A 23286-nucleotide genomic window follows, 5' to 3' on the forward strand; every position below is an offset into this window, starting at 1 on the left:
GGTTCTTTGATGTCTGACCAAGCTCTAAGCCTCTATAGCAATTAGGAGCTAGGGTTGAGGGATGGGTATAAAGGTATGTTGAGAGGAATAGTTGGGGAACCTTTTTGGACAGTCTGTCACTCTCCAAGGGTATATGAATTCCTTCTTTGCTCTGCTGACCAGAGGCCCTTGTCATAGAATCCTCACTTTGAGACTTCTCTGCCTTCTCCACCATTCCCCAGGCAGCTCGATCTTGGGATAATCTCATCATCCTCACCAGCCTTGGTTCTCTACTTCATCACTACCCTCTGCCTCTCTGATTGGAAGATGGAGCCATAAACTCCAAACCTCTATTTAAAGAGGGTGCTCAGTCAAGACATTCCATTTCTTAATTACTCTGACATACTTTAGGATTTCTCTGTCTTCTCCATGATGACCCCTCACTGGGTACCTACCCCCAATGCCACCATTGCTCTTTAGCTTCCTTTTGTATGTTGTCTGCCCCCGGATTAGACTGTAAGCAACTTGAGGGCAAGGATTGCCTTTACTTTTGTATTTATATCCTTAGCACTTAGCACAGTGCCTGGCATATAGCAGACATTTAATAAACATTTATTGATTAGCACTGCTTTTCTGAGGGTGATTTGGGTTTGATGAATAGACTAGGTTTGGAAACAATGGTGGAAACTGCCAAAGCCTTTGTTCAATAAAAGATAAGGTTCAATCCAAGGCATTAAGTGCCGATCAAAGGTTGGTGTGGGCAGCTAGGTGGTTCAGTGGATAAAGTGCTGGGCTTGGAATTGGGAAGACCTGAGTTTGCATTTAGCTTCACAACTTATTAGTTGTGTGACCCTGTGCCTTAGTTCCCTCAACATAAACTCAGGATAATAATAGTACTTACCTCTCAGGGTTGTTGTGAGGATCAAACAAGATAATATTTGTAAAGCATTTAGGACATTTGTAAAGCACTGAGATAATATTTGAAAAGCATAGGTCCTGGCACATAGTAGATTTCACATACGTGCTTATTCTCTTCCTTTCCTTTCCCCTTCATAGGGAATTTTCTAGACAGAAGCTCACCACATTCCCTGTGTTGCCTTGGCTTACTGAAACCAAGAACTGGTTCATTCGTCTTCTGAGTATTCAGTTCTGCTTGTCCTTCAAAGCTTCATCAAGTTCTACCTCCTCCACGAAGGCCTGCCTGATTCATCCCAGCAACAGAGACCTCTTACTCTTCTGACCCACAGCACTTATTGTTTGAGTTATCAAATATAACATTTAATTCTATGGCAAACATAATTATACTGTAAGTAGGTAAATTATGTGAATATCTGATATAAGTAAATGTAGATCCTTCATATATATTTCATATGCATTACTTTTCTCTTTCCAAACTTTCTGAGGGCTCTCTGCTCTTTTTCATCTTTGTGGCCTCTTCCTTCATCCAAGAGCTTACCTAGCACAGGGCTGTCCGTTCTAGGCTCAATAAATATTGGCCGATCTAAAACGACTGTTTCTCTTCCCAAATTAGATACATTTGTGGTAGTAGAACAGATAACGACCTAGAAATAGAGTATACTGGGAGAGCCAACATGAATAATGACTTTATTATTGAGTCATTTCAGTCATGTCCGACTGTGACCCCATTTGAAGTTTTCCTAGCAAAGAGATTGGAGGAGTTTGCTATTTCCTTCTCTAGAATAAATAATACAGCACTCTAAAGTGTCAGACTGGAGGGATGACATTGGCTCTACCTGCCTATCTATCAGGGAGTGATGTAGAAAGTTCTGTAGAAATATAAGGCACAAACTACTTTATGGTCTGATTCTAGCCTTTTCATTGGACTACAATTCTGAGCACGTTCTGTGTGCCTGGGGCAAAATGTCAGACTAGGTCCATGGTACTTCATTGCCCTTCTGCACCTGGTGGCAGAGGCATCTCCCCTCTCCATTCTCCTTAACAGTATAACCAGACTCATAGCCTCATTGCTCACAGAAACCCAAACGGTGCTTTTTTCTAGGCCTGACTTGTCTGTAAGGGGCTCATCATTTGGCCAGAGGGTACAATGGTTTTTCATGCAGTGCAAGAGATGTATTAAATTTATTCTGCCTACAATGCAGCCAGTCTTCCAGTGGCTGGAGAACCGAAGTTTAGTGGAGATAATAGGTCTAGAAATACCCCTCTGTGTAGTGTGTGTGTGTGTGTGTGTGTGTGTGTGTGTGTGTGTGTGTGTGTTTTTCTAGGAAGACAATCTTGCCTCTCGTGGCCTCCTTTTCTCTAAGACCACACATTACTTTGCAGGGTTTTTACCCTGTGCCTGCTTGTTATTCAAGATCCCAAGAATCCCAGCTCTTACTCATTTCACTAGTGGATGCAAAGATAATTGGAGAGGTAGGTCTGAATTAGGCCATTTCTTTTTTATTGAGTTGGGAAGTTGGGGGTAGGTGGGTGAAGGAACATAGCAATGGTGGACCCTCCTTGGTCCCCAGGCAGCAGTTTCAAAAGGCACCTTATTTTACCACCCCCAGCCTGGGGGTGGGGAGGAGAAAGGTGGGAGCTGAGTACCCAGGTGGTCACCAGGACATTTCATTTGAAATTATCCAACATATGAAATAGGGGAGAGAGTCTGTCTCCCAGCAATGCATTCAGCCCCACTTCGTCCACTACCCATTCTCCAACACAAATTCAGCTGGTATTATTTATTTATTCTTCTTTAATTGCTGAGCTTTTTGCTGGTAGATCTCCTCAGTGAAAGGCCTGTATGAGTTGTTTTTTTTTGAGGGGGCAGGGTAAGAGGGTTGGGGTGGGGGGAAAAGGAAAGGACAGGGAAGAGAGAGCAGAGATAAGAAAAAAATCATCAGCAACTGGTTTGAAGCAATATCTTCTCTCTCCTCCCAGCATCAAGGTTTGGGAAACAATTGCTCTCAGATCATCCAGCTATTGATAGCAGGCAATAAAGATTTCCTACCCAGGTGCCCCTTAGCAGACCTCACCATCTACAGCCCCTATCTAAGGGCACCCTTCTCAGACCTCTCCATTCCCACCCCACTGCCCAAGAGCACCCCTCTCAGGACTCAGGAGCTGCAGCCTTAGCTTCCTCATAGAACAGATGAGCACACAGGCCAAAGACTTGCCTGCACTAGAATCCAAAAGCTCTACTTTGTACTGGCACACTTGTTCTTAGTCCTCATCCCCTATTTGGGGATAGGGGTCTGATATGGTGTTTCGGCTGAGAAGATCCCAGGCTCTTGGGAGCCCTATCTGCCTTCTCTGGCCACCAGTTTTGGGGATCAGATACAAAAACACTGTGCCTGGTAAAGGGGAACCATCATGACTAATCTAATCTTTTTTAGAATGATTCCTCCACTGGAGGAATGCCCAAACTCCTTAGGCTGGCATCCCTGATCCTCTACAATATTGCTCCCAAATCTACCTTTGCAGCCAGATTTCACATTATCCCCTTCACCTGCAGTTATAGGGGACTCACCATTCCCTGAATACTCTCTGTGCATCCTGACTTTGCTCAGGCTGTTCCCTTTCTCTTGGAATATCCTCACCCTGCATCTCCACTTTCTGAAATTCTAGCCATCCTTTTAAGATCCAACTCAGATCCTGTGTCCTGTGGGAAGGCCTGCCAGTGCACAGAGAGGGGAGTTATGGCATAATGGAGTGTGCATGAGATTTGGGGTGCTGGCTCTGTTACTTATCTGACTTAGAAAAGTCTCGTCCTCAGTTTTCTCATCTGTGAAATGGGGAGGCTGGACCAGAGGAACTAAGAACCAAGGTCCTTACCAGGTTTTCAAGTTTCTTTGTGATTCCTTAAATGCTTAATGTATGTTGTTAGTAATTTTCAGGGTGCCCAATTCTCCATGACCCCTTTTGGGGTGTTCTTGGCAGAGATGGTTTGCCATTTCCTTCTCCAGCTCATTTTACAGATGAGGAAACTGAGGCAAAGAAGGTCACACAGCTAATAAGTGTCTGAGGAAGATTTGAATTCAGGATGATGAGTCTTATTGACTCCGTATCTACTCTATCCAGTGCCCATGAATTTTTTTCGGTCCTTTGAAGTGCTTAATGTATAAGTGCTACTTATTGTGGCACTTATCATATTTTAGTAGCTATATTAATTACTTGTATCTGTGTCTTAGCTCTCCTATAAAAAGCTAAGTCCTTTAGGACAAGGACAATCTCTTCTACATCTTTGAATCTCCCTCAGAATCTGATGCAGGATCTGTACTTGGGCATAAACAATATTTTAATGTTTTGATATTTGCCTTTACCTAATAGCCATTTCATGCTTGTCTCCATTTTGAATTCTCTTTTGTGACAAAGAAAAATTACAAAGTAAAAATATTTGATAGAGTAACTATAGCTAACATTTATACATTATTCAGTCCTAGTAGTCCCCCACATCTCTGCAGTAAGGAAGAAAAACTTTGAGTTTTTGAGGGCTGCTTTATCAATTATGCAGAGTTTGACTTCCTTTTAGTGATCTTTTTTTTAATCTATTATGTTCTAATCACTGTGAATACTGCACTCTTGGTTTAGCTTATTTCACTCTGTAACAGTTCATATAAATCTTTCCATACTTCTCTGAGTTCCTCACTTGCCATTTCTTACTGTACAATGGAGTATTAATTCCATTACATTCATATGCCATAGTTTTTTTTAGCCATTCCCATACTATTAGGAAGCTATGTTGTTTTTAGTTCAGTTCTTTTGATTAAAAAAAGAATAGTGCTATGAATATTGGGGTCCATTTTTTGTTCTGTCTTGGACTTCCTTCTGGGGTATCTGCCAAGAGGAGGGTCACCTGGGTCAGAAGATATTGTCAGGTTTGTGACTTTTTTTTTTTTTGCAGAATTCCACATTTTTTGGGAGTCCAGAATAATTAATTGGTCCCTTTATGTCTTCAGAATTTCATCTTTGTTCATCTCCTATCCCTTCGGTATTGATTTCTCCTAAAGTATTTTATAGGGGACAGCTGGGTAGCTCAGTGGATTGAGAGCCAGGCCTAGAGATGGGAAGTCCTAGGTTCAAATCTGACCTCAGACACTTCCCAGCTGTGTGACCCTGAGCAAGTCACTTAACCCCCATTGCCTAGCCCTTACTACTCTTCTGCCTTGGAGCCAATACACAGAAGTTAAGGGTTTAAAAAAATAATAAAAATAAAAAATAAAAAAAGTATTTTATATTATGGCCCTCCCTTTGTTCTGAACCCTTCATGGAGCAATTGGACTTTCTTCCTAACCTTGTCTCTTCAATAGTGACCACTGTCATCTTTGTCAACTTCTCTGTCAATGACAGAGTTGTTTTATTCAGCATTACTGTTGCTATTAGTGATCTGGAGCATGTTTTCATGTTGTCATTTATAATTTGCAGTTCTTTTGAAAACTGTTTATGGAATGACTCTCCACATGTTGGACTTTTGCAACTAGATTCTTCTCTATGAAAACTGATGCAAATGTTCTTCCCGTTCTACCAATTTAATTTCTCATTCTGACTTTACTGATTTTATTCCTGCAAAACCTTCTTGTTTTTTTGTTTTGAAAATGGTCTGGTTTTTTTATGATCTCCTCTACTCCTTGTTTGACTACGAATTTTTCCCTTAAAAGAGAGACCAGTGGTTCTAAAATTTTAAATATGCTACAAGCAGCAGCTAACAGAACTATTTGGTAGTGGATAAAAAATAGAAAAGTTGATCAATGGAATAGATTAGAGACACAAAACCTGGGTGCCATTATACATAGTAGTGCAGTATGGACTTTGACTTATTGGAGTTTGAGAAACAGATGATAAGCATAGCACAGAGGTGTGATAAAGTAGGTATAGTGGACTGCTACTTTCAAACATTTGCTAGAGATCTCATTCTTTTCTGCCAAAAGCAGAGAAATTAATAAATTCTTGACTTTCCTTAGTGATAATTTCATCTTTCAAAAAAGATAGAGGAACTCACAAAAGAAAAGCTTCTTTTGGATCTGATTTTCACTAACTGGGAAGAACTGTTTGTTGGGGGATGGAAATGATGAAAACCTGGGAGGAAGTGATCACCCCTTTGGAGAATTTGTGATAGAGGAGAGGACATCTAGGCATAGTTGGGCATAGGTTTTGAGAGATTAGACTTCAAAGAGTTCAGAACAAAGAGAAGGGCATAATGCAAAATACTTCAGGGAAAATAGACACCAAAGGGATAGGAGATGAACAAAGATGAAATTCTGAAGACATAAAGGGAAATAATTACAATGATAAGAAAAAATGGTTTATGGATGTAGAGAGAACTCACCAACCAAGTTATATTTTAAAAAGAAATATACTCCAAATGGAAGCAAGGTCAGGTTAAAGAAGATGATGATGATAAAGAAGCTGACATATTCCACTGAAGCTGGCAACGGAAGTGGAAGATAATGAGGATTTTTTACAAAAAGCTATGTGGAAGAAAAATAGAGATCAAAGAAGGGACAGGACTTTTGCTTGAGATGGATGGGGATGATGATAATTGACAAAAGAGTGAAGGAAGAGTTGCTCACCTAAGTCATATTTTGTTTCTATATTCTCTGCAAAAGAGAATGACCTTTAAACTAAAAAAACAAAAATGACTAAGAAGACACTCAAGGTAAGTAAAGAGAAAGTAAGACAACACCTAGCTGCCCTTGATAAATTTTAAACACCTGGTCTAGATGACCCACATTCTCAGGTCCTGAAAGAACTAGGAGATGTGATTTTTGAGCTAGTCAGTGATATCTGATAAATCATGGCAAATAGGAGAGGTACCACAAGATTGGAAAAAGCTGATTTTGAAAACTAGGTCAGTGATCTTGACTTCAATTCCTGGGAAAATCTAGAATGGATCATTAGAGATGCTTACTGAACATCTAGAAAGGGAAAGGGTGAGTCAGCTTGGCTTCATCAAGAACAGGTCATAAAGGACTAACCTCATTTTCTTTTTTGGGCAGGTTACTAAACCAGTAAATGAGGGTGATTCTGTGGATATAGTTTACTTAGATTTTATCAAAGCTTTTGATCAACTATTGATCGTACTTTTGATCATACTATTTTGGGGTAGGGGAAAGAGGGAGAGTATCATAATTAATACTGATAAAGCTTAGACAATAATATAGTCAGAATGGACTCGGGACTAGTTGGATGGCTAGACTCAAAGAGTAGAGTTAATGTCATCCTGGCAGAAGGTCTGTAGTAGAGAACCTCAGGGATCTGTACGTGGCATTTTGCTGTTTAATGTTTTGATCAATGATTTGGATAAAAGCATAGATGCTATGCTTATCAAATTTTCAGATGATACAAAGATGGAAGGTATCTACTGTCAACATGCTAAATGGCAGTCAGGATCCAAAAGAACCCATGAAACTCCCAAATGTGACCTGAACCAGATTAAAATGTATTTGGGGTGCAGCTAGTGCACTAGCTATTTGCTACAGTAGGTAGAGAGCCTGGCCAGGAGTCAGGAAGACTCATCTTTCTGGGTTCATATCTGGCCTCAGAAACTTCTAAGCAGGGAGTCCCTGGGCAAGTCACTCAACTCCATTTGCCTAGCCCTTTACCATTCTTCTATATAGTTCTGAATACTAGGATACGGTAAGGATTTTTTAAAAATGTAATTGGGAAATATTTAGCAAAAAAAAAATAAAAAAGATCATGAAATAGGAAATATTACAATTTAAAAATAAGTCAATATGTGATCCACACAGATCTTATGTACAGATTAATGGCTCCTGTCTCTATTTCAGTTTGATACCAAAGGGCTAGTGTATTGGGCTATATCTGAACAGAAGAAACTCACATGCAACAGATGGACAGTCTTGCAAAAAAAAAAAAAATCAGTTTCACACACGTAAAGTGAATGAGGTACTGCCACTCAGCAGTTGTTCTGAAAGAGGTCAGGGGCTTTGGTGGACTGCAAGGTCAGCTATGAGAGGTCATAAAAGCTAAAGTGACCATGGGCTGCCCTAGGAGATGCAGGGCTTCCAGGAATGGGAAGGTGAGAGGCCTGCAGGACTCTGACCTCTTCCAGAGCACTTCTGTTCAAGCCTGGACAACAGTTTGAGAAGGATACTGACAAGCTAGAGGATGTTCAGAGGAGACTGACCAGGGGAGAGGGCCTTGCATGCATGGAAGGACTGGCTGAAGGAACTGGGCATGTGTAGATTGGAGGAGGGAAGATTCAGGAGAGGACTAGGGGCAAAATGACAGGTTACCTGTGTTTAATTATTTGAAGCACCATTAGATGGAGGAGGGATTCAACTTGTTTTGCTTGGCCTAAGAGGATGAGACAAGGAACCACGGATTGAAGTTGAAAAGAGGTTTGAAAAGAGGTCAATTTAGGGTCCAAGTCAGGAAAAACTTTCCTACAATCAGAGTGGTTTAATAATGGGATGACCTGCCTTTAGTCTTTAGTCTCTCTCTAGAGGTCTTCAAACCAGAGGCTGGGTATGCCATTATGGGGACTGTTTTTATTTATGACCTGGCCTAGATATAGGCCACTTAGGTCCCTTCAAACTGTCAAATTGCATGATTCTGTAAAAAGTTTTTGTATTAAACAAAATCAAGAAAGTTAGAAAAGAGAGTTACTTGGGGGAAAAATCATTGCAGTAAATTAATCTGGTATAAATAATATTCCACTGCATTTAAATACCATAATTTGTTAAGCCATTCCCTGGCTGAGGACACTGTATAGTTCTAATTTGCTTTGAAGCATGTTGTCCAGAGAGAGTGGACTTTACTTACATAGTGCTCACTGACCTGTGAACAAAGGAATGAACTGATGGCATATGAATGCAATGGAATATTAGTTTGATGTAAAAATAATGAAAGAGATGAATTCAGAAAAACTTAGGAAGATTTCTTTAAACTGGTGCAGAGTGAAGTGAGCAGATATGGAGAACAATTCATGTAATTAAAACATTGTAAAGGAAAACAATTTAAAGGATGTGCTCTCATGAGCACAATGACCAATTGTGATTCTAGACCATGAGGAAGCATGCTTCCGAGAGAGGGGGTGGGCTAAAGGATCAAAATGAGACACATGGCCAATGTGGACTCACTCTGTGTAACTATACTAATCTGTAAAAAGGAGGGCTTTTATTTATTGTTGTTTCTGAGGTGGGGGAGAGTGGAGGTAATGAGAGCAACATTAAAAATAAGGCGAAAAGAAAGAACAGAACCAATAAGTCATTAAGAAAAATAAACATAGAAAGCAGAAGGAAGTTCAGGAGAGGACCAGTTGATAGACGTGGGTTTTAGCTACCATGTTAAATCTGAAATATATAACAATATCTCAAGTTGTACATTGTAGAGAACCATATCTTCTTTTGCAATTCCCTCCTATTCTGTCCTTTATATAGGGAAATGTTCAAACTTGTAGTTTGTCAAATTTATAAGAATAAAAAAGAAATTTTGAAAAAAAAATTCCTTCAATTACAGTTGTGAAAGGCACATGACCTTAATTTCTCTCTCTCTCTTTCAAACCCTTACCTTCTGCTTAAGTATGTATCAGATCCAAAGCAGAAGAGCAGTAAGGGCTAGTCAATGAGGTTAAGTGTCTTGCTCAGGATCACAGAGCTAGGAAGTATCTGAAGCCAGATTTGAACCCAGGACCTTCTGTCTCTAGGTCTGGTTCTCTATCCATTGAACCACCCAGTTGCCCATATTTTTTATATTTTATATTTATGTAACATATCCATCTTGAGCTAATTGTAACTTGTGATATAAGGTAGTGATGTCAAACTCAAATAAAAATGGGGATTACTATACCATAAAGAAAGATTCCTAAGGGCTCCATATTGCCTTAGAAAACCACATATTAATGTTTTCTATGTTTTAATGTATTTTTGTTTATTTGGTTAAATATGTCCATTTCCATTTTAATTTGGTTCCACTGCACTTGGGAATATGGCTTTGATGGGACTGCAGGCTGTGTGTTTAACACCTTTGCTGTTAGGTGTTCTTGTAAATCTAATTTCTGCCAAATTGCTTTTCAGTTTTCTTGGCAGTTCTTGTAAAAAAGAATCCTTTCAACAATAAATTCTGTATTTGTGTTTAATAAACATTGAGCTACTCTTTTCCACTGCTTTTGCTTCTTGCTTAATTAAATAATCTAGTTCAGTAATCTACTTTTCTTTTTTCTTTTTGGAAACCAGCACCAAGTAGATCTGATGATTAGTGCTTTATAATTTATTTTGAAGTCTAGAAATACTATGCCTCCTTCATACTTTTTCTAATTATCTCCCTTGAGATTCTAGGCCTTTTGTTCTTCTTAATGAATAATTATTTTACTTTTGATCCATCTTCAAGCTTCTCATAGTACTACTTTCCTCTACCCTCTCAGCTGGATGGACATAGCTGTTTGCATGTTGTCTCCTCCATTAGAATGTGAGCTCTTTGAGGGCAAGAGAACATTTTTGCCCTTTCTTTTTTCTCCTGTGCACTTACCACAGTGATTGGGACATTAGTAGGTAGGTGCTCAATAAATGCTTGCCTTACCTTGTCTAGTTTTAAAAGAGCATTCCTACAGTAATTTGATTGGCATCATACTCAATGTGTAAATTAAAGCAGTTGTCATAAGCAACACTATCCTATTTATTATATTGGCATGCTCCAACTGTAAATGGTAAATATCTCTCCAATTATTTAAGTCTCTTTCTGTCAAGAATGCTTTGTAGAGGCAGCTAGGTAGCAAAGTGGATCAAACGCCAGGTCTGGAATCAGGAGGACCTGGGTTCTAATTTGGCCTCGGACATCTCCTAGCTGTGTGACTCTGAGCAAATTACTTAACCCCTATTGCCTAGCTCTTACTTCTCTTCTGCCTTAGAACCAATACTTAGCATTGATTCTAAGACAGAAGGAAAAGTTCAAAAAGAGAAGAGCTTTGTAGTTGTAGTTATATCATTTTTCTGTCTCTGTAATTTAACTCCCATATATATCTGCATATACACACACACATAAATACATATAATTAGTAGTTACTTTGAAGGGAATTTCTCTTTAAATTTCATTTCTTTCTATTTAAAAAATATTGCAGAGAAATGCTACTGATTCTTTTGCCTTTGCTACCTTGCTAGTTATTAATCATCCCAATTTAGGGGATTGGGGAGGTTGATTCAGGTTTTTTGAAAAGTCTTATCATGCCATTTGAAAATAGAGATAGTTTTGTATTCTCTCTGGAGGTTATTTATACCTTGAATTTTGCCATCTTGTCTTATTGCTCCAAGTAACATTTCTCTAATTCTGTTCAATAATGGGAAAGCGGTATTGTGTTCTAGTTCAGTATCTTGCTTTTCTAGAAGTTCTCATATAATCTTCTAATCTTTAAAAAAAATTGTTCTACTATTTATTCTGCTTCTGCATTTTGCCATTCCAAATCTGCCAGGCACTCTATGGATAATTTACTGTTTGATTAGACTTGCTAATATTTTTCCTTACAGGCTCCAATTACTTATTTCTTAGTTCTTTTTTTTTGCTTAATTCCAATTGCCCTTCAGAACCATTTTTGAGTTGTAGCATTGCTCTCACAGAGATCTTGCAGAGTTTGGGGTGATAGCTTCTCCTTTCTTTGTAGGCTAGGACTTGGGCTTTTTCTCCTGAAAGCTTTCCTCCCTCTGCTCAGTCAGCTTTTGCCATTCTTAATTGCTGTCTATTTTGCTATCTTGTCCTGGCTAAAAAATTGCTTGTTCCCAATCCTTTTCCATCAGAAGGTCTGGTGATGGCCCTTGCTGTCTATTCTCTGTTCTCTCACACTATCAGAGCCGGATGAGGCTGTCCAGTTGGGCCATTGCAGAGAGCCTGACAACTGTATAGTGTAGTAGAGTCTTTTTTAAGCCTTTACTAGGCTAAAGTTGATTTTGGACTAGTTGTAAAGGGGTCAGATCAGAGAAGGCTCTCCAAGGACACTTGCTATGTAAAGAAGTATTTGGAGACACATTGAACCTGGGTCTCTTCTCCACCTCTCTCTCCCTCCCTCATCTGGCTCCAGTTTCCTCCAGTGCTGTATTAATTAATTCTAATCAGTGTTTCATTTCTGGTTTCTTCTCCACTTTCCTGTTCTCAGCCTCCTCACTCATTTCCTTCTTGAGCCACGGAACTGTTCTGGTCCATGGGCTTTAACTCATCCCAGCAGAAGGAAACCTTCTACCAAAGGGTTAATTCCCAAAGTCTGATGACTAAAACTGCCTAGTCATTTAAGTCAAATGGCTATCCCAAGCCAGCATATCAACAGTATTGGAGGGATGTGGGAAAGCTGATGAGCAAGGGGACCTTCACCCACTCTGGGTATGGGGACCCCTAGTACACTGCCAAAAGAAACTGAAGGAGGCTGCCTAAAACTGTCACAACCACATGGAATGGCCCCAGGTCCAATGCTGGGGGGTGGGGAGAGGGAGGGAAGGGAGTTGGTGACATAGTAGTGATGAGAGCTGGAAAAGTGATGGGCTGGTGAGTTGGTCTTCAGTGATTTTTTGACTTTGTGGTGGGTTCTTTCACTTATCTTCTTGTCATTGCTGAGTATTCTGTGTCTTGAATTTCATATTATTTAGTGTGGTGAGATGGAACATCTTTTTAGGATTCTGTCCATCATTTTTTTTAAACCCTTACCTTCCTTCTTGGAGTCAATACTGAATATTGGCTCCAAGGCAGAAGAGTGGTGAGGGTAGGCAATGGGGGTCAAGTGACTTGCCCAGGGTCATACAGCTGGGAAGTGTCTGAGGCCAGATTTGAACCTAGGACCTCCCGTCTCTAGGTCTGGCTCTCAATCCACTGAGCTACCTAGCTGCCCCCTTCTGTCAATATTTTTGACTAATTGATTCTAGGTCCCAGGCTCTGATAAAATTTTTGCAAAAGGACTCTGGGATAAAAGGGTGTCCTCCTTTCATGAGTTCTGGGACCAGTCAATGCAACCCATTTCCCTTTGCCTATTTCTCTGGGCTGAGTGGAATCAGAGGAGAGACTAACTACTACCTTCAAAGCTGCACTCAGGGTCTATTCTGTGCACTTGTAATTAGTTTATAATCCTCACATTCCTATTGATTGAAGTAAATCAATTTCTCTGCACACGGGAAGCCTGGTTGGAGTTGTTAGCTTGGCATCATGATGGAAGAGAGAAATGCGGGTTAAGGGAGTAGGGAAAGGCAGGGAGATGGCGGCAAGGAGAACTTCACTCCTAAGTTGATGCGTAATTAACAAAGCCCTCATGCCAAAGGCAGGAGAGCAGCCAGATGCACAGCCAGCTGTGGCCTGCCCCAGGTGAATACTAAATCCACCTCATTTCTCTCTTCTTCATCACTGGAAACAGATGACATAGACAGTCCCAGTGACATAGACAGTGGTTAATGGACCTGGTGAGGGCACCCATAAGATCAGGTCAGTTCCCCAACTGTCCCCAGGAGAGGGAAGAATCAATCATTCCTCTCTGAGTTAGGAAACTAGAAGAGGGCCAGTGTTCTTATTACTGTTCGCCTCCTCCTCAGTCCACCATCCCTGACCAGGGGATCTGTTTCTTCATGTGAGAGATTCCATGTTTCAAAGCTACTTACTCTTCATACAAGATGGCGACTGTGTAGGTGAGGCCTACAACGACTGTCAGCAGCAGTCCTGTAGGGCTGGCATTCCTGGAAAGGAAAGAGAAAACGTGGGGGAAGCTTTAGAAGGCTGAGTAAGTGTTTGCGCAGTTCTAGCTCAGGCATTGACCCTAACTAAATATAAACATTGAATGGGTCACACTGTGCCTCAGTTTCCTCACTGGTAAAATGAGAGAATTAGATCAGATGGTCTCTAAGACCATTGTGAAGATGGCATTGATTCTCCCCTTGCCCATTTTTAAATCTAATCAACCAAAGGTGAAGATACCCCTACTAAAGTGGTTTACACCTCAAGAAGAGACTGACTGTCCCCTGGGTAGTGTTAAGCAAATTTAAAGACTGCAGTTGGTCCCCATTAAGCGGAGGAAGGGACAAGAAGTGACATAAAAAAGGTCTTTAAAAAGGGCCTGAACTTCCTGTCAGGTGGTCTTTGCCAGGTCTTTGAGCTCTTGAAGGATCTTGGACAAGGACGGCAATGTGTGAGTGAAAAGCTGACTCCTTTTTTGGGTTCTGGAAATATTAGTTTTGGGAGAGGCCTCCCCTTCTTGGAGGAGGCCACATGGGTGGAACCCTTGTTTTATTCACCATCGGGCCCTCCAGCTGAGGGCTAACTAGTTTTAAAATTTTGTATCCTGGGGACTTCATTTCCTAGCATTCTTTATTCTTTCCGGTGTTCCCTTGCCTTGCATCCAGGTATTGCACCCTGGTGTGGGTTTGTTTATAATTCTGCTGAAACCCATGCTGCAGGGGCTTTTTTGGGGGGCTTTGGCCTGAGCGTGGTAGGCTGCTGGGTCTCTGGCTCTTTGCTCTGCTCACTCTGCTGAAGGAACCCCTTTTCTCTTTCACTTTGTTGTTATTAAATCCTATAAATTTAAATACTTGGAGTATTCATTAATTTTTATTCTTACAGACTGCAGCAAATACTTAGTGTGTTAGGTTAGATATCTTACTCTACCCTCTTATACATTTCTCCACTTTCACTCTTTCCCTCTCTTTTTGTAAATAAAGCTGCTAAAAGTCATTTTGACTTGAGCTATATTAATTGTTTTTAAATCGGCAACCATATTCTCTTATATTTAGTCCAATTATAAATTTAATCCCTACACCATCTTGGTTCCTTGTAATTCTGATGGCCTGTGATTTCTATATATGCCATTTTTTTAAGCAAGTGAGCTTAGGGAAGTGGAACAATGATCCTCCCACCTGCTTTTAGGAAGGAAACTACCTTGTTTCCATTACTTTGCTATCATAGAAGATATTTACCTTAAAAATGAAAATGAATGAGCTTCTGTGACTCTCTTCACTTTGAGGAGTTCTGATCATCCCTTAAAATCACTGGATTTTAGAAGTGGAAGGGGATTTAAGGATCAACTGTCTCATTTTGTAAGTGAGGAAACAGCCCAAGAGAGAGAAAGTAATTCATCCAAGGTAAGTTAGAGGCAGAACTGGATTAAAAAATCAGGTCTTTTCATTTCAAATTCTATGTTCATATTTGTAGGGTTTGTATGTATTCTGTAATACTGAAAGAGATTTGAGAAGGAACAGGTCATATGATCAGATTTAGTGCCCAAAGGGGCCTTGGAGCCCATCCAGACCCACCCCTCTTTTAACAAAAGAGGAAACTGAGGCACAATAAGTTAAGTGATTTGTGAAAAGTCATGAACTAATAATAAACATTAGGGGTTGGACCTCAAGTCCTCAGTATAGCCAGAGATACTTCCACTGTATCAAGCTGCTCCCTACAAGGCAGCTTCCTGACATTCACAGCAATTATAAGGTTTTCAAAATAAGAATGGGGACCTCAGGCACAGGGGCTGGGAGGTGCACCTCCTTCTCTATGGAAGGAATCACAGACAACTTTTGGCTACTGATCACTGAGAGGCAGATGGGCCACAGGTTGGGGGAAAAACATTAAATCCTAAAACACAAAAGAAATATTAAGATATATTATATATTATTATAAAATGCCTCAAAGTAGATTATGTATTGTTATATTATGATGCAGAACACATTAAATTATAATAAATTACATAGTTATGATATATCAGTATATTTATATGTAACAGATTACACAATATTATATTGTGCTATATTAATATAGAATATGCTCTGTTGTAATAGATTATATGTTATATAATGATATATTATTATATAAAACATTAAATTATAATAAACTAGATTTTTATATCAGTATATTTTATACATAAGAGTATACAATATTTTATTATGCTATATTAATACATAATATACTATGTTATAATATATTACATAAAATAGATTACATATTATAGTATGATATATTCATATATGACAGTATAATAATGATATAGTATATTATATGTAACATATTATACCATATATTATCGAACATATATTATTACTATCCATCCTTGCTAGACTGTGTTCATTCTGTATCAATGGTCGGCAACCTTTTTGGCCATGAGAGCCATAAACACCTGCGGAAGAAGGAGGATGGAGGTAGAAGGTGCTGGAATATGGGGTGGGGGCTGAAGGACCCCCAGGGCACATCCTGGGGCTCTGCCCAGACTGGCTGGTGGGGAGATGGAGCCAGATATGGCCTGAGAGCCATATGTTGCTGACCTCTGCTATAGATGATGGAACACCTGAACCTGCTTAATCTCACACTAAATAGGGCCAGGTCAGGTTAGTAGATAATCTTGGAAATGTTTTTGGAATGTGGGGGCTGTGAAATAGTTTTCTAATTAGATTTTAAGCTCTTTCAAGGCAGGGACTATGGCAGGGGTCGGCAACCTTTTTGGCCGTGAGAGCCATAAACGGTACATTTTTTTAAAATGTAATTTCGTGAGAGCCGTACAGTGCTCACAGTGTGCGCTCCTGTAGCAGCGCCTGAAAAAAAATTGACTTTATGGCTCTTGCAGAAAGAGCCATATCTGGCCCTCAAAAGAGCCAGATATGGCTCGAGAGCCATACGTTGCCGACCTTTGGACTATGGCTTTGACATTTTTGCATTCTAAAAGCTCACACCAGGCCTCACATATAATAGATGATCCATAAATTTCTATCTCAAGGAGCACTTGTATATTTGAGAGTTCTTTAGTACCCAAAGTCCAAAGTCTAGGTATGTCAGAGGAGTGAATCAAAAAGAACTCAAGAGACTCATTTTCCACTATATATATTGTATGCCTATTTACTAAAGATGCCTTTTATTCATTCATTTTGTGCTCCTCATTGTGTGCCCAACCTTGCTTTATCACAGAGAACATGAGAGAAGGAAAAGATATGGTCCTTGACCAGGAACCTTAATCATGATTCATTCATTCATCAATCAATTATTAGGTTCCTATGAATGTGCCAGACATTATGCTAATTGGGGGAAATACAAAAGAAAAAAAGAAGTGGTCTCTGCCTTCAAGAAGTTTACTTTCTGTTGGAGAAAAACAACAGGTAGACAGCTGTGTTCTGAACTCATAGTATGTGAAAAATAGGGAGAAATAGCTTCTCATGTCTGGTTCATAGTCTAGTGTTATTACCTTAAAAATAATATTGTTTCCTTATTTATCTCTAATAATATTGTGAATTTTTTCTTTACTTTCTGCTGTTTCTGATAGCATGATTAAAACCTCTGTTTGTTTGTTTTTAAACCCTTACCTTATCCTAGAATCAATACTGTGTATCAATTCTAAGGCAGAAAAGTGGTAAGGGCTAGGCAATGGGAATTAAATTATTTGTTCAGGATCATACAGCTATGTAGTCTAATCTGAGGCCAGAACTGAACTCGGGACCTCCAGTCTCCAGGTCTGGTTCTTAATCTACTGAGCTACCTAGCTGCCTCCTAAACTTCTGTTTTTAAGAAAATTCTTTTGGTACACAGTAAATTTTGTTCTAGACCCTCCTTTTTATTCTTTGTGTGTCTTTGCTTTTTTAAAAGATGTGTTTCTTGTTTCCAGTTTGTGTCTTTCTTATACATTCTGCTACTCACTTTCATTTAATTGGATTGTTTAGTCCATTCACATTTAAGTTATGAAAATTAGTTTTGTGTTTTTCTCCTTGTTTCTTTAGTATTACTTTAAAAACAATGTTAAACCTCCTTTCTTCTTTGCCTCTGCAATTACTCTTATAAAACTTCTTTGGTGCTAATCTATACCCTACAGGTTTTGTCCCCATCCTCTGTCCCCATTTGCCTTCTCTTTCCCTGGTTTTTGTATTTTACTTCTATTACTGATTTCTTTCTTTTGTTTGGATATTTTATTTCTTCCTCTATATTGCACCTTTTCTTTTACCTCCCAGTTGAATAATTAGTTTAAAATCTTCTACCTTGCTTCCCTTATATGATTTGTTTTTCTTTTACTATGTCATTAAAAATTTTCCTTTGTTTTATTCTCTGTTATTTCTATGCCCTTTCAGTTTATTCTGATGTTTAAAAAATTAGCATGTTACACATTTCTTTATTCCTTCTGTATACTCTGAGTTCTTTATGGGGCTAAAACTTCCAAAGTACTGAGTCTGAGCTCCCCCTACTAACTAATTTCTATATTATTACCCTTATAGATCTTGCCTCATATCATCCACCATCCCCACCACCTAGCCCTTTTCTCCATTAGAGAGTAAGTTCTTAGTAATGCCTAGAACATAGAAGGCATTTAATAAATTCCTGATGACTGGACTTGTTGGCTTTCTGCTGCATCTTACACTTAGAGAAGTATCAATTCCTCAGAGAAGCAATGTTGGATAGTTACATGGCAGAAATTACCTTGGGTCCTAAACTGTGTTGTTCTGTGTCCTACTCACTATCCTCGACACGACCGATTTCCATCCTAAAAGCATGGCATTTCATCTCTTGGGCTGTCATTCCCTTTTCTCACCTCCCACCACCATTCTGGGCACAAGCCTCCTGTAAGGAAATTATGTATCCCTTCTCCTGGTTCAGAATGCTACTTGTGGAGATATAATACTCTGTCAAAGAAGGTAGCCTTCTAATACACTGGTTTCTCCCAGTCTAAATTCATTACTAAATATTTGCTTCCTACTGTAGGCATATTATCTATTTCCTTCCCCTCTAGTAATGCTCTTCAGTGAGATCTCCCTTATGTTGGCATGATAAACCCACTTAAAAATATAATTTGGGGGAACACTAATACATTGTTGGTAGAACTGTGAACTGATCCATCCATTTTGAAGAGCAATTGGAATTATGCATAGAAAGCTATAAAACTATGTATACCATTGCTGGGTCTATTTCCCAAGGAGATAAGGGAAATCAAATACAAAATATTGATAGCAGCTGTCTTTATGGTAGCAAAGAACTGCAAATCAAAGGGATGCCCATCAATTTGAGAATGGCTAAACAAACTGTAGTATATGATTGGGATGGAATCCTACTGTGCCATAAGAAACTATGAGCAGGCTAATTTTTTTAAAACTTGGGAAGAACTAAACAAGATAATAAAGAGTGAAATGAGTAAAACGAAGAGAACATTATATATAGCTACAGATTTAATATTTAAAGAGTAACTTGTTAATGTTCACCTCCAGAGAACAGAGAATTGAGGACACTAAAGACATAATCTATATATCCATATCTGTTTGCTGGATGATGCCTTCCATGGTGAAGGAGGGGCTGAGATACCTGGAAATAAATTCTAGTAATTAAAAAAAAAATTTAACTCTATAATTTTCTTTTTCTTCCTTTTTTTTTTTTTGTTGCCAAAGAATCCTCTATGTCAGAAGTTCTTAAGCTTTTTTTTGTCATAGATGTTTTTAGCAATTTGGTGAAGCTTATGGACACCTTCTTAGAACATTACACAAAAGCAAATACTTGGGATTACAAAGGAAATAAATGACACTGAAATAAAGTTTTCAATGTTTTTTCAAACATGTTCAGAGCCTCAAGGTTAAGAACTCTATGTTTTTCTCTGGCTGGGAGAATGCATTGTTTTTCAGGTGGTTCTATCAAGGGAACACCAAGAGACTTTCCCCTGCTTCTCACCTCTCCTCCCTGTCCCCAGGGCACTTATGTCTAGATCAGTCCAGCAAAAGCTAGGATTAGCAAATACCTGAGAACAGAGGCACTAGGCTGCCTGTGGCAGGAGTCAGACAAGGCCTCCAGAGTACAAAGTGTGGTGGTGGTAGTGTGCGTGGGATAAGCTCCAAACCGCCTCACTGCCTCTAGAGACATCTAATCTTTACCCTAGACCATGCCTATCCCCAAAGTGGGGAGCAGGAGCTCAAAGGAAGAACTGGGGATAATAAATAACTGGAAGGAGAAGATAAGGGGGCCCCAGTTGGTGAGCACAGTGGATAATCATTCCCTGATAAGAGATACCAAACACATACTTGTAATAGCTCGTATTTATATTGCACTTTAAGGTTGGCAAAGCACTGCACATATTATTAGCCCATTTAACCCTCACAACTCTGTGAGGAAGGTGCTCTTATTACCTGGAAGATTTCTGTCCTGGCTTCTTTCTAGATTTCTGCCTCCATTCCAGAGCTGGTTCAGGTGTTCTTATTTTATTCGCACACAAAGTACACACACCTGTATGATAACTTAATGGAAGGTTGGGAACTCTCTCATTGGGACTGTGGCCTGAGTTCTACTAATAACAGTAATGGCAATATAGATTATACAAGAAAGTATGACCCAATGATACATGTAAAACCCAGTGGAATTGCTCCTTGGCTACAGGAGGGGGGAGAGAGGAAGGGAGGAAAAGAATAAGAATCATGTAACCATGGAAAAATATTCTAAATCAAAACAAACAAATAAATAAATAAAATTAAAAAGAAAGAAAGTGAATGACCACTCGGTCATGGCCAGCTATGCAAAATGAGCACCTACTGGCCACCTAGAATTATTGGTTGGGTACTGACAAATAAATCCTCACACTCCAAATGCAGATCTCCAAACATCCTAGAGAATTCAATCAGTGGTGGAAACTGTACTTCATCGCAGGCTATAAAGTTGTCCACCATTGCCTGGACACAATACGGACAGACATCACACTACTCAATCCCTAAGATGGGGTGGAGGTGGGGAATGGGGAGGGAAGAACAAAGAGCTCTCAAACTACTGAGCCTGAGCAAAAGAAATAAAAATCATGTGGGAGCTGCACAAGGCACACATTGTCCTTGTGGTATGGTTTGCTCCTTGAGTTATATCAGGCTTACTAAAGATAAGCTTTCATACTAATACTTTTATTCAAATAAAAAAAAGCAGCTCTTTAATCCACCTTTGCAACTGGCCTTAGAACATTTAATAGAAGAGAAATAAATAGCAAAATAGTGAGATAGTCCAAAGACCATTTCTGCCTGGGCTCCATTTGATTAAGATGATGATATTTCACTTTCTTATCACTGTAAAAACTGACATTTATATAGCACAAACATGTGTGTATATATAAATGTATAAAATGTATATATATATTTATATTATCTTCCTCATATTACAGTGTCATACCCTCTACTCACTAGGGCTCTTTTTTTTTTTTCTTTCTTCTCTAAGAAAAAGGAAATTAACAGCTGCTAATTTCATTCTTGAGGACCTTTCTGTCTCTGGTATTCTGTGGTTCTATAACTCTGATTCAGCTACCTTTCCAGCATTGATTGGGAAATGTAATTTGGGAAAAGGGGGGAGGGGTTTCAGATTTTTTTATTTCATTGGTAGAGAGGTTTCTCTCTATCAAAGCTGAGCAGCAGCCCTGTGGCTTGCAGTCTTTGAAAGCAGAATTGAGAGCAATTATTGAGCATTGGGAGGGGAAGTGAACCCAGGTCTTTCTGATGCCAATACTAACCTGCTGATCATCTAATCAGCATGAATTAAAACAACTCTTTTTGAAAACATACTCCACTGTACCCTCTCCTCTAATTACTGGATTTTTTTCTCCTTCTAGTGTACTTGATAAAATCAGCAGAGCTGGGTAACTAACTGGGTTAATGAAATCTTCCAGTTCCTATTTTCAAGGCCTTCACAACAGATGGTAGAATGGATAGAGCACTGGGTTGAAAGTCAGAAGACCTGAGTTCTTCTAGAGTTATTTCTGATATTAAATTGTTATTTTTCCCTGACCAAGTCATGTCCCCCTCATTTATTATCTCTGTAAAATGATGAAGTCAGATAAAAAAGAGTGATGAAATGCCTTCTGGAGTTAACACTTTATGATGGTACATGCTAGAAGAGAACTAGAAGAGGAGTTTGTGGAGAGAGCTGGATTCTTTTTTTCCCCCTTACCTTCTATGGAAATATATTTTGTATGATAATATATGCATAACCCATATTGAATTGCTGGCCAGCTCTTGAAGGGGGAGGAAGAAAGACAATTTGAATTCTGTAAGTTTGAAAAACTTATGTAGAAATTTATTGTTATATGTAATAATAAACCAATTAATTTAAATAATGATTTGTTATTAATAACAAATAAATTAAATATTAATATAGCATATTAATATAACACAAAGACTGTAAAATAAATAGATTTTAAAAAACCTTTACCTTCTGTCTTAGAATCAATACTGTGTATTGGTTACAAGGCAGAAGAGTGGTAAGAGCTAGGCAATGGGGGTTAAGTGACTTGCCCAGGGTCATACAGCTAGAAAGTGTCTGAGGTCACATATGAACCCAGGACCTCCTGTCTCCAGCTCTGGCTGAGATGGCTGGATACTTGACAAAGTTGCTTGTAGAAATTTCTATCCCTAAACCCGTCACTACCTTATAGCACATCCTCCCCACATGAAGAGACAATGGGAACCCTGTATTGGGTGTTGCTGAAGGGGCATAGAAAAAAAGAGAAAAGCAATGTATCCTTGGGCTGGGACACTTACAGTCTAAGTGGAACAGAGTGGAAAAAAACGGCTAATGCCAGCAAATGGCCAAAGACTTTTGTAGATCACTGTGGACAGTCAAACAGCTACCTGTCACTCTCTCCATGAGCACCATGATCCAATTACTGGCCCGTGGAATGGCCAGCCCCCAGCTAGGTGCTTGTGTGTACTTTATGCGAGGATGCACTTAGATTAGGAGAAAGCTCATATTGAATTTCAGGCTTCTAATCAACCCTGGAACATGATCTAGCCTAGGGTCATTTCATGTGATACCCAGTCAGTCCTCTGATGGAGTCTTCCTAAAATATATTTTCCAGAGTTCTTATCATGGGATTTGAAGATTTTGAAAATAACCTATCAAAACTTTAGGAATTAAGCCCCTGGGCTCAGGAGATAGAGCTATCTTAAGCAAAATTCTGACTGATAGTATGTAGGCATTATAAAGGCCATTATTATTTTATTATGATATAATGGTACATATTTGCATTATATGTGGTTAAATATTATTACTATTATATTATATTATTATGTTATACAATAAACAATTATTATTATGAACTTCAGTGTCCATGGATCACTGGACCACAGGATCATAGATGTGGTCTAAGAGCTAGAAGGGACCTTAAAGACCATCTAGTCCAACACCCTCATTTTACAGAGGAAGTCACCAAGATCCATAGGAGTTTTAGTGACTTACCGAGGTCACAAAGAGGTGGGATCTGAACTCAAGTCCTCTGACTCCCAAATCAATGTTCCTTTTATTGAACCACAATGCTATCCAAAATCTCCTTAATTCCCATGTCTAGCAAACTTCCTCTTAGAGGAAAAACCAGTGAAATGAAGGTAAATGAGATTGTTGTATGCACCATGGTGGTACTGATAGTAGCAGTGCCTATCCATTCTTGAATTACATATATATATA

The 23286-nt window shown here is 39.1% G+C and overlaps 1 protein-coding gene across 4 annotated transcripts in view; it reads right to left on the bottom strand.

The window, feature by feature from the left end:
• Positions 1-2377: 2377 nt before the first annotated feature.
• Positions 2378-23286, bottom strand: part of PEMT (phosphatidylethanolamine N-methyltransferase) — a 194442-nt gene continuing 173533 nt past the window's right edge. For all 4 annotated transcript variants that reach the window (XM_044661709.1, XM_044661691.1, XM_044661700.1 and 1 more), the window contains exons 6-7: positions 13521-13595; positions 2378-2736 (exon numbers count right to left, since the gene is read on the bottom strand). In XM_044661709.1, the coding sequence (XP_044517644.1) occupies positions 2679-2736; positions 13521-13595 (133 nt within the window). In that variant the 3' untranslated portion in view covers positions 2378-2678. The remainder of the gene's footprint in view (positions 2737-13520; positions 13596-23286) is intronic.

Source organism: Gracilinanus agilis, chromosome 1 (genome assembly GCF_016433145.1).
Source record: "Gracilinanus agilis isolate LMUSP501 chromosome 1, AgileGrace, whole genome shotgun sequence".
Classification (NCBI taxonomy): Eukaryota; Metazoa; Chordata; class Mammalia; order Didelphimorphia; family Didelphidae; genus Gracilinanus; species Gracilinanus agilis.